General features: G+C 40.9%; 1 protein-coding gene across 1 annotated transcript in view; it reads right to left on the bottom strand.

Moving 5' to 3' along the window:
- Positions 1 to 17,435, bottom strand: part of SLC12A2 (solute carrier family 12 member 2) — a gene marked incomplete at its 5' end in the record, with an annotated part of 96,297 nt that extends 78,862 nt beyond the window's left edge. Inside the window, one exon of the mRNA XM_004696978.3 lies at positions 16,941 to 17,435. Coding sequence (XP_004697035.2) covers positions 16,941 to 17,435 — 495 coding nt within the window. The remainder of the gene's footprint in view (positions 1 to 16,940) is intronic.
- Position 17,436: the final 1 nt, after the last annotated feature.

Genomic DNA, 17,436 nt, shown 5'->3' on the forward strand with positions numbered 1-17,436 from the left:
TGACTCAATGGCATTGAGTTTGGTTTTGGTTTTTCGTGGACAAGATGAAAAGCCCTGGTGGCACAGTGGTTAAATAATGGGCTGTTAATGATAAGATCAATGGTTCAAATCTACCAGCCTTTCATAGGAGGAAGATGAGACAATGTTTACTAATAATTTACATGAATTCGTATGAAGCAATTCTATTCTGTCATATAGGGCTCACCATGAGTTGGAATTGACATATACAATGAGCTTTGGGGTGGTACTGGTGGTGAACATATCAAATGGGGATTAGTACTTTGATTAAAGACATGCTACAGACTGAAGCACTGGTACCGACACTCTCTGTATTATAGCCTAAATGGCTTGAGAAAAGGGCTGACCAACAGATAACATGGCCTAAAAGAGAATGCTGTGGCTTCAGCTGCTACAGCACACAAAAAATTATAGGCTAAAGGAGACTGGTAGTCAGTGATGGATCTTACAGATGCTTTTGTCCCGATCTCAGAAAAGAATCAGCTGCATTTGCTTTCACACGGGAAAGGTCCCAATTTATTTGTATTCACATAGTTACCATATATACTCATGTATAAGCTGAGTTTTTGAGCACATTTTTAATGCAGCTTTTGTGGTAAAATTAGGTGCTTTGGCTGATATTCTGGTTGGCTTATACTCGAGTATATATGGTACTTGAATTCACCAACTTCTGTCATAGTTTGGTTAGAGAACATCCGAACTTGGCACAGATCTGAAGTGTAACAATGCATTACATTGGCAAAACTATGTTAATATCAAGCACTGAAAAACAAGGTAAGGCAGAATTGAAGATAGTGGTGGCCCACATGACCAAATGAGGTTAGTTAATAAATCTAGCAAAATTTCAGGGGCCCTACCTAAACAGTTGCATTACAACTCAATGTAAACAAAAATCTTCAGTATAGGATCAGTAGGTAACATCATGATAACTGGAGAAAGAATTGAAGTTGTTCAGGATTTCATCCTGCTTGGCTCCACATTCAATGCTCACAGAAGCAGCAGCCAAGAGATCAAACAATGCGTTCTATTAGCTAAGCATGCTGCACAAAAACTCTTTTAATTAAAGTGTTGAAGATTAACTCCATGTTACTTTGTGAACTAAGGTGTGCATTCCTCTGTATCTGGAGTTTTTGACTGTTTCCATCTTTCTGTTATTAAGGTATTGCTGTAATAAACATGTGTTTACATATCTCTTCATACTTTATTCTTTACTTCTTTAGGATATATACCAAATACATAGATTATAGGATCAGAATGTTTTTGTATTTGTATTTGTTTAAGGAAGCTTCACACTAATTCCTGTAGTGGCTGTAATATTCTACAATTCCATCAGCAATGTATGAGCATTCACATCTCTCCACATCTTCTCCAGCATTTATTGTTTTGTTTTAATGTTGCCAAGATTATTGCTGAGGTGATATCTCGCTGTGTTCTTAAATTTGCATTTCTTAATATGGTTGTTGACCCCCTGGATGTCTTCTTTAGTAAATGGTACATTTTTATCTTGTGCCCATTTTATTTATTGGGTTGTTTCCCTTGTTAAGGCATTGTAGTTTTCTACAGACTTTTGAAATTAGCCCCTATCTGATATGCCACTGCTAAATATTTTTCCAAATCGGTGGGGTCTCTTTTAGGGCTTTTAATGCAATATTTTCATGTACGTAATTGTCCTATTTTTAGAAGCTCCCAGTACTCTACTTTGTGTTCTATGGTGTAGACATTTTTCATTATGTTCAGTAGTGTATGCCTTGTAATAGGGCCACTAAATTTGCTCCTATTTTTTCATTGATGGTCTTTATGGTTCTAATGTTTATATTTAGGTCTTAAATCCATCTTGAGTTCATTTTGGCACATGGTGTGTAGTTTGGGTTCCGTTTCATTCTTCTGCAGGTGGAGATCCTATTTTTCCAGCACCATTCACTGAAAGGCTATCTCTCCCCTACATACGTTTTAGTCCTTTATCAAAGATTAAGTATCTATAGGTCCTTGATTATATTTCTGGGTTCTCAATTCTAATACATTAGTCATCATGTCTGTTGTGCCACCAAGCTGTTTTGATTATCGTGGCTACACAATAGGCTTGAAAGTCTGGGAGTGAAAAGCCTCATGCTTTATTTAGTCTTCCTATCCAGGAGCATGGGACATTCTTCCTTTTGTGTAAGTCTCTTTTGGTTTCTCGAAAAGGGGTTTTATAGTTCTCTTTGTGTAAGTTTTTTGTTTCTCAGGTAAGATTTATTTCTAGGTATTTTATCTTTTGGATGGTTACTGTAAATGGAATTGTTCTTTCAACTTCCTTTTGGGTGTAATCTTCTACAACATATAAGAATCCAACTGATTTCTGTATGTTTATCTTATAGCCTGCTACATTGCCAAATTTTTCTTTAGTTTTAGCAATTTTTAAATGGAATATTTGGGTTTTTCTAAGTATAGGATTATGCCAGCTGCAAATAAAGGGCTTTGTTTCTTCTGTGTCAATGTGGATACTTTAAATATATTTAATGTCTTATATCTCTAAGACTTCCAAGACTATATTGACTGGTGATAAAGGGCAACCTTGTCTGGTTCTCATTCAAAGGGGGTATGTTTTCAATTTCTCTCTGCTTATTGAGATGCTAGTCATTGGTTTTGCATATATGCCTTTATTATGCTAATGAATTTCTCTTTTATAATTATTTTATTGAGGGTTTCTTTTTATCCAGGATAAGTATTGAATTTTATCAAATGCCTTTTCTGCATCTACTGATAATAATCATATGGTTCTTACCCTTTAGTTTATTTATGTAGTAAATTATATTGAATATGTTTTTAATGTTTAACCATCCTTGCATATCTGTTATGAATCCCATTTGATCCTGATATTTTTTCGATGTCTTGTTGAAATTATGTTGGCTAGAATTTTCTTGAAATTTTTGTCATCTACATTCATCAGAAATCTTTGTATATAATTTTCAATTCTGGTGATATCTTTGCCTGGCTTAGGTATCTGGGTTATATTTGCTTCACAAAATTAGCTTGGTTATATACTGCCCATTTGATTATAAAATATACTGCCCATTTGATTATGAAATAGTTCATGTAGGACCTTCTCTAAATGCTTGGTAGAATTCCCTGGTAAAACCATATGGTCTCATATTCTTTTATGTTGGAAGTGTTATTTTATGATCAGATATATTTCTTCTTGTGTTAGTTATAGGCCTGTTGAGAGGTTCTACATCAGTCTACGGTAATTTTAGTAAATAATGCGTCTTTAGAGTGGAAGTTACTCATTTGCTATTGGATGTTCATTGAGACTACCTCAATGATGGCATAAAATCAACCTAAGACATAAAATAACCAAAATGTCTTAGATGATATCAGAGAAATATTCTAATAAAGAAGGTAGTGCCCCAAATAGTGCCATAATAAAACATAAGGGTTCATTCAGGAATAGACTACTGGAGAACGCAGGGAGGCATTCCATTTCCACAAGCAGGTAGCCTCTTTTCCCATTGGTCCTACCCTAGAACCACCTGAGGGTCTGCCAGCACCCAATGCCACATAGGCACTGCCCTGTGAACAACTCTCTGTTGATCCAAAGAAGTCAACTTTTTCACAATAGCAGTCCCAGGGTATGTAGACAAAGTCTCACACAGAAAGCTGCTGTATTAAGATCATTAAATGGAAAGACCCTGATAGAAGAAGGTAAGAACAGATCCATTCAATGAACGAAACTGCAGGGTACCTTGCTAGCCATGATGGAAGGTCTGGGCAATGGTGAGAGCTCATATGTTTGGATTTTTATTGATTTGTAGTTCCTGGCTGATAGCAAATAGACAATGGAAAATTGGGACTACTAGGAGATCCACTTGCAGAGCATGGATCAATGGAAAGCACTCTAGGAATTCTGAGCACACAACAGATAGGACATGTTGATGCTTGTCAGAAGGCACCCTTTCCTAGGTCAGAAGTAGACTGTAATCAAGAACAAATGGACCTGTTGGTACATTTACGTAAGGTGAACAACTGGATCAATAAACTTACTGAATGGGGGAATGGGGGAGGGTTGCAGGTAGGCTAAATCTAGACACATTCCTCTAGACTCTATGAGAGTCAAACTACCATCAAGATTGCTGTCTTCAAGTAAAAACAAAACAACAAAACAGAGGTTACAGATGGCTATAGGATAGATTCCCCAAAGCTGGCAAGCTCATTATAGTAGAGGAATGACACTGATGACAACAGGTTGTCTAAATAGACCTTAACGCTGGACTGGGATTTGCATATCCAAGGACAGATGAAAATGCCAAGATTACCATTATGAAGTGGAACAAACGATACTGTACCATTTAAGTCACTAAATTATATTTCATCAGACAAAGCAACACACTTTCCAGCAAGCACATAGGGTACAGCAATGGGTCAAGAAACATCGAATTAAATGGTCATATCATGTTGACTACTACCCTCAAAGGAACAGCTTGATAGACAATTGGCATGGGCCACAGAAACATTTACCTAAAAGAGTGTACTGTATACACTCGTGTATAAGCCAAGTTTTGCAGCACATGTTCATGCAGGTAAAATGAGGTGCCTTGGCTGATACTTGGGTCAGCTTACAGCTGAGTATATATGGTAAACGCATAATGGGTTGTGTTTTGTATGTGGGTTCACAATCAGGATAGATTCCGACACTTCTCTGGGAGATTTGAAAAGTTGAGATGGGGAGAACACTAGTAAAATTGTACAGTTCTTTCCCACATCATGAAAATTTTTTTGCCTCCTGGATGCTGCAATTCCCAGACCAGGGATGATGATGCTAGTGCCAGAAGCAGAGGCGATCACTATTCAAGAGACTAATTATACCCCTGATCCTTACACTCAAATGCCCAAGGTACTAAGGGGATGGACTGCACCTGCCCCCAGTCTGGCACAAAGTGCGTAAGTACTATGCCAAAGATGGTACCTGATTTTCCTCTGACTAACTTCTCCATTGTCTCTTTCCAGATATGCAGCTGATTTGAATCCTATGTATTCCATTTTGGCAAAGTCCATATGTGTAACTGACATTTATTTTGTTATTAGAAAAAAAAAAGCATTTGCAATGAATAAGCTGTGGCCTTGGGAACTAACACGTGATCTCAGCACCATCCCTCACCAAGTTCATATTTTCTAATTACAGATCTTTCTTGTTTCCAACTTTCACATTCCAATCACCAGTAATTATCAATGCATTTTGACTGCACATTTGATCAATTTCAGGTTACAGAAGTTGTTACAAAACAACAAAACACTTCGATTTCTTCATCTTTGGCATTAATGGCTGGCGTGTAAATTTGAATTGCTGTTATTAACTGAAATTCCTTGAAGGTATCTGAGTATTACCCAATGATCAAATATGAGGTATCGAAAAGAATTTAAAATCTTTTCATACGACATTAATTTAAGAAGAATTCATTTTTATTCAACACGTACTGGTTCAGGACCTACTGAGTTGAGGCCACTGCTAGGCCCTGAAGGAAGACACATTGGAGTAACAACATTGCTAGCTTCCGCCCATGGAGTTTCACGGAGTGTGGGAGAGACAAGATTCAAATGAAGACATGAACACGCTACTGCAAACTGAGGGCTCTGTGTCCCACACAGGCTAACGACTTCCTCTGAGAAAATGAGGGCTGAAGCGAGATCTTACTGAATTAACAGTATACGTAACGGGGGAGAGGGTGGCATTCTATGGTTAGCATCATGCACAAAGGCCCTGTGGCCCAAGGAAATATTGTGCCATTGATTAACTGAAACACTGAAGAAGCCAAACTCACTATCTTTGTACTGATTCCTTTCCAGAGCTACCCTACAGAGCAGAGTGGATCGGCCCCAAGGGGTTTCTGAAGCTGCAAATATTTACGGGAGCGGAGAGACTCATCTTTCTCTCTCAGAGAGGCTGCTGCATTCAAACTCCAAACCTTATGTTAGCAGTCCAACTTATAATCACTATGTGATCAGCAGCCCTTGAAAGCTAAAGACGACGTAGGCTAGTGCTAGATCATGCAGGGCCAGTTTTAAGCTCAAGAATGATTAGTGTTTTTTAAAAAAGATTAAACTGGGTGATGAGAGGACATAGTGAATATAAGAAGCCCAGAAAGAAAGCTGTTACAACAAGATACTACTACTACAGTTTGGACTCAGGTGGCAGCAGTGAAACTGAGTATTTATAAAACTACTTAAGAAGCTGACAGGACTTGGTGTTGAAGTGGATGCAAGGGGTAAAGCAAAGTGCTAAGAAAGACTCAGAAGTTTATTACTGTACAATCTGATGAATTGTGGTAGATAAGGGAGACAGGAGACAATGAAAGAGGGATTTGGCTGTTTTGGTTTTGGGAGGTAGGGGAAAGGAGAGGAAAATCCTAAATTTGTGATTCTGAGATACCTGGAGAAATGCAGAAATGTCAAGGAGACATTAGATGCCCAAACGCAGAAAAGGAGCTGGGTCGGAGACAAAAATAGCAAATCATTCGCCTACCAATACTGTGGCACAGGGAGAGAAGGAAGAAACCACAAACGCCAGAACTCAGACCTGAGCGGCGGCGTCAGGTTAGACACAATGGGAGACAGCACAAATATGGGCTGAAAGAGCCAGACAAAGCAACTGATGGAGAATGCATGTTGTAGGGTTCTTGGAAGTGACAGGCAATTTTTAAAAAACATCAAATGTTACGTCTAAAAGGGTGAATGCTACTGGGGGGCGGGGGCGGGGGGCGTTCCCTGGTATTGATAATGGGGATGAAGGTCTCTGGTGATATTAACCATTTCAGTAAAATAAAGGGATAGAAGGCATTCTACAGAAGTTTGTGGAGTGAAATGTGAGGAAGTTAGGATAGCAGTTATAAAATATTGTCTGGAAGTGAAATGCAAGTTGTACTTGTAAAAAATAGAAGTTCGATGGAAGTTTTTGTTGGCTTTTTAATTTTTCCTTCCTCAGATGGAAGATTTTGAATTTAAATGAACTATTGCTAGGAAATAGTTACTACAAAGTACTGTATAAATTGTATGTTCCCCAATACAGTAGCTATCAGTCACATGTGGAAATTGAGCATTTGAAATGTGGCTAGCCGGACCTGAGGATATGCTGAATAATACAATACACACAGGATTCCAAAAACTGTACCAAAGGAAAAAATTAGCTCATTATTAATTTTTTATATTGATCATATCTGAATTGACATTTTAGAAACAGTATTAAATTATTAAAGTTAATTTCACCTTTTTAAAACTCTTTAAAATGTGGCTACTAGAAAAACGTTTAGGGACATATGTGAATCATATTAAAGTTGTACTAGACGGTGCTGATAAATACCTTAAAGTAGCAAAAAACCACAATCAATATAACGAGTGTTCTTCTGAACTCGGCTCAGTCAAGCCATATTGGGAGTCTCCTACCTCTGCAAGGCATAGTCCGCCATAAGTCTTCTCCGACTTGTACTGTTTGCCCTACTAAAACCATCTACTCCAAAACAAGTTCCAAAATGATAACTACCCCAAACTCTGGTCAAGCCAATTGGATGGAGGAACACATTCATACTGACCCAACCAAGGCAGAAGTTTCTAAAATTCTTAATGTAGATGAATATGTAATTTATGGATTTGGAGAAAACCCTACAGGGAATATTTAGGACAGAAAAATTTCTGAGCCCAAGAGTACTATGAATCCACAAGCCATAATTATAGCCTATAGACAGTCAACATACCACTAAGCTACTTCTACTTTTCAAATTTTCCCAGTGTTCCAAACTAGGAACCTTCAAGTCTCTTATCAGTTCCAAGTATTTTCAAACAGCTTTGAGCCACCATAGTGGGAAGCGGAAGAAAAGACACCACTGGTTTGTAGCTTTCTTGCAGCAAAAGATATCTTTTTCATTCCAGTACTTACAAGAGAAAACTTTTGTTCTTGTTCATGCTGCAATCAAACTTCGAAACCTGTGAAATTAACCCACTAGTCCCCTACTCCTTTGAACTGTATTTGAAAAACTGGGAGCTTTCATGGCTTTAAAGGGGCTGTGGGAGGGGAGGTGCAACACACACACACGTTTACAATTAAGAGCTATTTATTTCACCTCTACTACTTACCAATACAGTAGCCACAATTTTATCACTGTTTGCCCCATTGTAGAATTAATTAGCTTGGGGACATTGGTGTTTACTATTCTCACCTTCCATATGGGAGGCCCAGGTTCAATTCTCAGTAAATGCAACTCAGCCACAACCACCACTTGGTCTGTCAATCGGGCATTTCATGTAGCCATGACGCTAAGCAGTCTCAGTGGAGATTCCACACTAAGAATGAGTAGGAAGAAAGATCTAAACTCTACTTCTGAAAATTAGTCAAGGAAAAAACCTCATCTTTGTAAGAGCTCTATCTGCAACCAATCGTGGAGTAGCTCTGAACAGGGCAACATTTCATTCTTGTGCATGGGGGTCGCCATGAATGGGAGGTCAACTCAACAAATGCTCACAACAGAAATTACCTGTAAGCTTAAAGCTCTGAAATCTGCTCTTCCCATATTGTTCCCATAATCTTAGATTCCGACACATGCACATCCTCCCCCAAACCATCTCCAAATCAACACGTTTACATCAACCGCGGCAAGAATTCTAAGCCGGTTCTGCTTCCACGCTTGGCCCCTAACAGTACATTCTCCATACAGCATCAGAGCTTCAAAAACGCACATCAAGTCAAGTCAACCTTACCACGGTCTGCCAGAGGCTTGTAACCCTCTAGGGATATCTAACCCTCACTACTGCTCTGACCTCTACTACCAGATTGTTTGGTCACACTTTAAATCCCCAAATGTATTACCACTCCTTCAGCCCAGCTGCGAACGCACAGTAATTATGGGTGAGCCTGTCTTCAGCAGCCATCAGCAAGGATGTAGCAGACAGATGACGTGAGTAGTAGAGTCCCTTGCAAATTTGTGAAACAGGTCAAGTTTGACTTCAGCAAATATATATATTTTTTAAATCATTTTATTGGGGGCCCATACAACTCATCACAATCCATAAATATATCCATTGTGTCCAGCACATTTGTACATTTTTCCCATCATCATTCTCAAAACATTTGCTTTCTACTTGAGCCCTTGGTATCAACTCATTTTCCCCCTCCCTCCCCATACCTCCCTTCCTCATGAACCCCTGATAATTTATAATTATTATTTTGTCATATCTTACACTGTCCGGCATCTCCCTTCACCCATTTTTCTGTTGTCCATCTCCCAGAGAGGAGGTTATATGTAGATCCCTGTAATCGGTTTCCCCTTTCTACCCCACCTTCCCTCCACCATTCTGGTATCGCCACTCTTATCACTGGTCCTGAAGGGATCATCTATCCTGGATTCCCTGTGTTTCCAGTTCTTATCTGTACCAGTGTACATCTTCTGGTCTAGCCGGATGTGTAAGGTAGAACTGGGATCATGATAGTGGGGGCGGGAGGAAGTATTTAGGAACTAGAAGAAAGTTGTATGTTTCATCGATGCTACACTGCACCCTGACTGGCTCGTCTCCTCCCTGTGACCGTTCTGTAAGGGGATGTCCAGTTGCTTACAGATGGGCTTTGGGTCCCCAATCTGCACTCCCCCTCATTCACAGTGATTTGATTTTTTGTTCTGTGATGCCTTATACCTGATCAGGCATCTCATGCTAACACAGGCTGGTATGCTTCTTCCATGTGGGCTTCGTTGCTTCTGAGCTAGATGGCCGCTTGTTAATCTTCAAGACCCCAGACACGCTTATATTTTGATAGCCAGGCACCATCAGCTTTCTTCACCACTTTTGCTTATGCACCCATTTGTCTTCAGCCATCGTATGGGGAAGGTGAGCACACAATGATATGATTTTTTGTTCTTTGATGCCTGATAACCAGTAAATATTTCTTATCAGGGTCTCCTTTGCAGTCTCAGGAACTAGTCTCTACACCCAGGATGTAACCCATTCTTATGACTGGAAGCTGACCTTCAAAGACTCAAGTTGTGTGGGAACGTGTGAGTGTGGAACTTCTTGTCCAGGAATCAGCACAGCCTTTTCCGAGAAATAGCTTACAAGGGTTAAAGGAGTTAGCAAACTTCAGTGCTTTACTTAAAGTCCTTGTGAAGTGGGAGGAACATGTCCAAAGAACAATTACTTGTTAAATATCTATTCACTAAGAAGAGAATTGAAGGAGATACAAGTTCAGTAGTGTGGCATTGAAGCTGAGACCTGAAGAATAAAGTGATATTAAGGCAGAATATTCTAGGCCAAAGGAATAGCATATGTGGAGGTAGTACCATGAGGAGGCCAAAGAAATAAAATAAACCCAGTGTAGATTTTACTACTAATGCAGTAGCAAGCTGGTACAAATTATGATACCCGGCCATGCTCCAACAAAATATATGTTGGAATCCTCACCCTGTAGATGTAGATGTATGTATCCTTTGGAAATAGGATTTTAGTGGTGTGGTGGATTATGCGTTGAGATGCTAACTTCAAGGTCAGCAGTTCAAAACCAGCTGCTCTGCTGGAGAAAGATGAGGCTTCACTGCTGTGAAGGCTTACCGTCTCAGAAACCAACAGGGGCAGGTCTACTCTGTCCTATCGGGTCCTATGAGTCAGAAACAACTGATAGCAGTGAGTTTGTTTCTTTGGGGCTTTTTGGCAGGCTAATAACAAGGCCAAATGAGAAAAGCAAATGATTATGTGCCCTACATATAATCACCCTTGGGTTAGAAGGAGCAGCAGTGAGATGGAGAAAAACAAGCACAAATAAATGGGGAAAGCCAGGGGCCACAAGAAGACTGACTCTCAAGAATTCAAGGAAGGTCAGTGGGGCTAGAGGTGGAAAGAGCCAAGGATCTTCCCCCAGAGCTCACAGAGCACAAGCAAGCCTTCCCCTTAACAGAAGTCCGGAATTTGAACTGTTAGCCTCCGAAGCAAGGAGAAAATAAATGTCTGTCCTTTAAAGCCACTCACTTGTGGTACTTTTGTTAGAACAGCCTGAAGAAACTAAGACGAAAGTGACTAAAGGGTTTGGTATCAGGGACCCACACTCTAGCTGCTGGTAGCGAGTGGGTTATCAAGGCAAGAAGAGAAATGGGGACACAGGGCAACACATGAGAATGTCATACTATAGCATCACTGCATCCTCCGCCTCCTCCTTTCTCTCAATTACGGCATTCATTCTACTTTCAGGAGGCCAAGGAGGAGAGGCAATGGTGATTCCTAAGGTGTGCTCTCAACCACCCTGTCAGCACAGAGCTGGTCTGTGGAAGGCAGGAAGAATAACCTATAGCAACTATAGGGTTGGATCCATGGCAAGCAGTACGGTTCCTTTTTATTTTTCTTGGGGGGTATGGTGGGGGTGGACACAGGGGGCAGGGAAACTATGTCCTGGCCTTGGAGTCAGGAAATCTGGGGCGTGAATTCCAGTTATACCATTTTCTAGCAAAGTGACACTGAGGAATTTCTTCAGCTTGTCTGAGCCCATATTATCATGAATAAAATGTGTGAGACAGGAATTACATTAAAAAACCTAACAGCTCAGTAAGATATGAGACCCTCAAGGTAGTTGTCCCCCCTTGTATTGATGCGAGAAAAGGGATAACAGAGAAGTCTAAATACAACTGGCACATTGTCTGCAAAGCTCCCAGTCTTAGTCAAGGACAATTGTAAAGGTAACTGACATTTTACAAAGTGTTTTAACAATGCTTTAAATCCAGACAGACACAGAAAAAAAGACCAGTAAATAAAAATAAAAATAAAGGGGGTGTGGGGTGCTCAAAGGAGATGGATTGGCGCAGTGGCTGCAACACTGGGCTCAAACACGGCAGCAATTATGAAGGCGGCCCAGGACCGGCTAGTGTTCTGCATACATTTTTTAATTGTGTTTCACATTTAATGGATTTTTACAAATTTAAACTGTGTGGTCCACCAAGTCTATCATTCTCATTTTCCCCAAACCATACACTCACTGCATGTCGGTGTCACATTTTGATCGTCACAGTATTTCAAACTTTTGCATAATGCTATTGCACACTTAATAGACTATAGTGTAGACAGAATTTTTATATGCACTGGGAAACAAAAAAAGTGTGATTCACTTTAGTACATTAATTGATTTATGACAGTAGTGTGAAACAGAACCCAAAATCTCTCCAAGGCCTGAGTCAGAACCAACTAGACAGTACAGTACCTAAGAACGACATGCTTTTCCATATTCAATATTTACATCTGATAAGCTCCCTTCAGATATAATAGGGACAGAAACCACTACGTGGGTTTGACTGTTTTCTAATCAATTTTTAAAAATCAATTCCTGGCATTAGGCTTGGAATGGTCATTCTTCTTTAAAATTCTTTTCTCAGGGTCGGAGTCTGCTCTCAGAACTATTTCTCACCAGCCTCTCAGAGGCTCCCTTCTTAATTTCCTTTGCTAGTGGCCCTCATGCCCTGACAGATGGTTTCTCTATACAATACCCTATTTCAACAACCCTATCTACCCATTTTCCCTAGGCAATTTCATTCCGGACCTTAAGCATCATCCTTTCATCCCTCAAAATGACTCGTGGAATTTGATACTCCACAGGCTACTCAAACAGCAGTCCTCCCCCACCCCCAAATCTGTTCCTCCTCCAGCCTTTCCCATTGCAGACAGCTGCACCACCACACACTCAGTTACTCAAATCCCAAACCTGGACACAGACCCCCTTTCTGTTTCACATCCAATGAGTTCGGTCACCAAGTTTTGCTATTTCTAACTCATAGCCTAGTTACCCTACTTCTACTCTTACCCTGCCAATTGATTCTTTACCCAGAGATGTTTAAACAAAACACACCAAGTCACTCTCCCACTCAAACCCTTCTCTACTGGCCTTTTTTAAGTTCTTTGAGCATACCACTTTCTCACCTTACTAACTTCACATAATTTGTTTCTTTAGCCTGGAATGTTCTTCTGCCTGTCAACATACCCGTAGCTTCCATGTTACACTTCAGAATAAAGGCCTCCCCGTACCCCAGCCAAAAGTAGGTTCTATTAGAGCTTCACTAGCTGCAATCATCTGGTCCCGTCTGGTCAGGAGTTCAAAACCACCAGCAGCTCTTTGGGAGAAAGACTGGCCTTAGTACTCCTGTTACATTCTCAGAAAGCCACACAGGCCACTATGAGTCAGCACTGACTTGATGGCAGTGAGAACATTCTATAGTTTTCTTTCACACCATTGAAAAATAATGAGTAACTGCATTTGTGCCACTGTTTGGTTATTGTCTGTTTCAGCTGACAGTTATCTATTCTGCTAATCAATCTCATCAATCCCGTTGCACAGCCCACTGGACAACACTTATAGACAACCCCCTCCCTAAAAAATATTTGATAAACAGAGAACTCATGGATCATAGCTCTATAATGGCTGCATGATACAGAGACACCTTTAACTACTCCCCTTTAAGTGTCCTTAACTACTACTCCTCAATTTCATATTTAAGCAAAATTCTTAAAGTCACCATGCTAGCGACTGAAAGTAATTCAAGTGGAAAGAAGGCAGTATAACAAGTTTCTAGTCAGTTTGTCTTTTAGTTCTTTTGTTCTTCCATGGTTCTTAAACAGATTTAGACACTCAGTAGATATTTAAACTGTCAGTGATAATGACAGGACAAAATGTAATCAAGCACGAGAATTAAATGCTACAGAAATTTTAATTACTATGATTCAGAGTGCTAGAAGCATTAAAAAAGCATTTAAGCTAAGGGTCACAATTCAGACGGGCTAAGGAACAATTCTTGAGGATCTGGCCAATTCCTGTCATTAATCCTCTTCTACCAGTTCCCCAACAGCGTTTCCAGTGCCATGACGTACTACTGAACATTACAGTTCTTTCATCTGTTTGCTAAATTCTGCACAAAAGCATATTCAATCTGTAGGTCTATGTTTACAACCCAACCCATTGCCACCAAGTCGATTCCCACGCATGCTGACCCACAGAACAGAATGACGCAGCTCCTGACGGTTGTCAAAACGATAAATCTTTTTAAAAAATAATTTTATTAGGGGCTCATACAACTCTTATCACAATGCATACATGCATCAATTGTGTAAAGCACATTTGTACATTCATTGCCCTCATCATTCTCAAAACATTTGCTCTCCACTTAAGCCCCTGGCATCAGGTCCTCATTTTTTCCCCTCCCTCCCCGCTCCCCACTCCCTCTTGAACCTTGATAATTTTTAAATTATTTTGTCCTATCTTGCCCTGTCCGACGTCTCCCTTCACCCACTTTTCTGTTGTCCGTCCCGCAGGGAGGAGGTTATATGTCTTTTAAGAGAACAGAAAGCCTCATCATTCTCCAGTTGTTGGGTTTGAATCACCAACCTGGCAGTTAGTGGCTCAACGGTTAACCAGCTGTGTCACCTTGACTACGTGGTTCTAAGCTTAATTTAAGCTGTGTTGGCCATAAAAAATATACGCAGATTTTAAAAATTCACAGAACATGCATTAGACTACCTGTTACTACCTGAAAAATCCTAACGCTGCTTTTTATACATTACATTCACCTACGTATACAGCACTCAAGAGAATCTAAAATGGAAATTCTGGAGTTTATACTTTGCGAAGGGCAAATGTAAGGGCAAAATAATAAGTACACCAGTCATTACTTTACGGGTTCTGAGCTTAATCTGAAGTGTGAAGTTTTTCCTAATCGTCGTCACAAAAACCTTGGAAGTAGAAAAAGCTGAAGGTGAGTTTGGGTAACTTCGTCAACTACTTCATAACAGGTGATCTATCTTTTAATATACTATAAACTGAAAATGCGCTCGCGCTCGCGCTCTCTCTCTCTCTCTCACACACACACACACACACACACACACACACACACACACACACACACACACACACAGTCTAATGAGCCTAGAGTTGTGAAGAACTTTAATAGCTTTGTTAATTGGTAGAACTTAAAATGACAAAATCTTCCTACGAAGTATAGAAGTTCATGGTCACACTTTTGAAAACATCCATTCAGCTTTTTAGTCCATCTTTTCTTGCATTCACTGCAGCTACCCTACATTCAGGAGCCCTGGTAGTAGTGGCTCAAGGTCAGCAGTTCAAAACCACCAGCTGCTGAACAATGAGGCTTTCTACTCCTGAAAGGAATTACCACCTCAGAAACCCAAGAGGCAGGTCTACCCAGTCCTATAGGGTCACTACGAGTCGGAAGCGACTCAATGGGCAGGAGTTGGTGTTTAGAGTACGTTCTGAAGAGCAAGTTTTCCAGTCTCTTCTGACCTTTTTGGTCAGTTGAAATAATAATTCTGAAACTTTCAATTAAAAACACTTTCTAAAGAAGACTTAGTTTCTAACATGTAAATAGAATGTTTTCTTGCCAAACTACTCTGCTTTGGAGAAATGAATCTGAAATACGTTTGTATAAAAATTTCATTCAGGAGTTTCACACTCATAAAAAAGGAAAATTACTAGCCACATATCTACTTTAGTCTACAAAAATTTGAAGCTTGCATAAGAAAAACATCGCATTTGAGAGAAACATAAGGAACATGAATACAAGTATTCTTAAAAACTGGTTATGCTCCTGATTATGACAAAATACCACAATAGAATAACTGTACTATTATGTAAAGCTAAATGATGTCAGACTTTTAAACAATCAATAACTGTAAGGGTTGGGACCTCTGCAGTTATTTCAAACTGTATGCATGTTACATTATCCAAACCCTGGGACAAATATCTTACTATCTGAAATATATTCAAAATAATCACATATATTCTGATATAAGCTTTCCCAAACTGTGATCATGTCATCCTATGTGGTACCAACTCTTTGCACTCACAAAATTCCATCAATGTAATCTTTATATACTTGTAAATTCAGACTTCCCTGTAATACCGACTCATAAAAAAGTTAACCATTAACCACATCTCAAAGGCATCAATGTTATCTCAAATAATGAATCAGGAACTCAGAAGAGATAAGTTTCCTGTGGTCATAAAAAAGAGAATTACTGAAATTAAGAGTTAATGGCTCAACAACAAAACAAAATTCAGCGGAGGAGGGGGAGGTATGGGGTGTTAATGGAGATGGCTTTCTGTTCACGAAGTACAGCTGCCTTTGCACAGCCACCAGAACTTCCCGGACATCCTCCCTAGGAAAAAGAAGTTTTCTTCTATCCTTTTTTAAATTTGGGTTTTCTTTTAAAGGCCCTGCATTCTCCATCTCAATTGTTTTAAATAGTGCCTTCCCAAAGGTTTACATTAAAAATAAAATGGACGGGTGCCATCATCAGGAACAGCTTGTTCAACATTTAAGATTCCTATCATCTTTTTGCACATTCAAGTTTGCAAGAACTGAACTTTAATAATTCATAGACCACAAACACACCCTGTGTTAAGATTTTCCTTCAAATACCAACGTCCTCACTCCAGGGAGCCTTAATGGGTGTATGGAAGGCACACTATAGGATCTTTAAATTGGGCACAGATGGTAGGTGCGCTCCATTCCCTCCCAAGAGATGCACACACCTAAATAAACCTCTTGAACATTTCCTTCCCGGGAGGTGAAGGGCGGGGAGAAGCTGGCACAAATACAATTGTCATCAGAGAGGTGATAGCTATTCTGCCTGGCATGGAAAAAAAAAAGGCGTAAGTAAGATAGATCGCTGGATGAGAAGGTGATTAAATGCAGCCTCTCCAATAACACGTTCACTAGTCGAACGCTTTGCAAACTTTTAGGAGATTGGGTTACATTCCCCTGCAATCCCAAACTTGACAGCTGACTCCAGAGAAGCCAGAGAGTCGTGCACGCTCATTCCCGCCACCTCACGCAAGGAGGGCTGCAGACACAACTGGAGCCGGCGAGGTGCAGCGATCCGATCATCTGGGAGGGGAGGGGAGAAAGCTGGGGGGGCAGGCTCACCTTTTCCAGCTCGTCGTGGAGCTCCGCCAGGCTGGGCCGGAGCAGCTTCTCGCCCAGCTGCGCGGCCGTGTGCCGGTAGTGGTCGATCCTGGGCACGGCGTCCATGGTGTTGTGGCCGAAGGTACGCAGGTAGTAAGTGTTGGTGTGGGTGTCATAGTAATAGTGGTGCTGGTGCCCGCTGCTGCCGCCGCCGCCCGAGTGCAGGCTGCTGCCCTCGCTCAGCACCGTGTCTCCGCCGTTCTGGAAGCTCACGTTGGGTCCGTCGCCTCCGACCCCCGCCGCATCCGACATCTCGTCCGCGGAGGACGAGGCGGCCGGATCCACGAAGTTCACGCGGAAGCGGCCCTTGGCTTCCTCGCTGGCTTTGGTCTGCCCGCTCCCACCACTGGCCTTGCCGGAGGCGGGGGGCTCCTTCGCCGCCGCCGCGGCCGCGGCCCGCCCAGCGCTCTCGGAGACCAGGTCCACCTGGAAGCGGCTCTGGCTCGGGGTGGGCCCC

This window comes from Echinops telfairi, unplaced genomic scaffold (assembly GCF_000313985.2).
Source record: "Echinops telfairi isolate 266 unplaced genomic scaffold, ASM31398v2 ScPeMD7_7469;HRSCAF=8507_1, whole genome shotgun sequence".
Taxonomy (NCBI): Eukaryota; Metazoa; Chordata; class Mammalia; order Afrosoricida; family Tenrecidae; genus Echinops; species Echinops telfairi.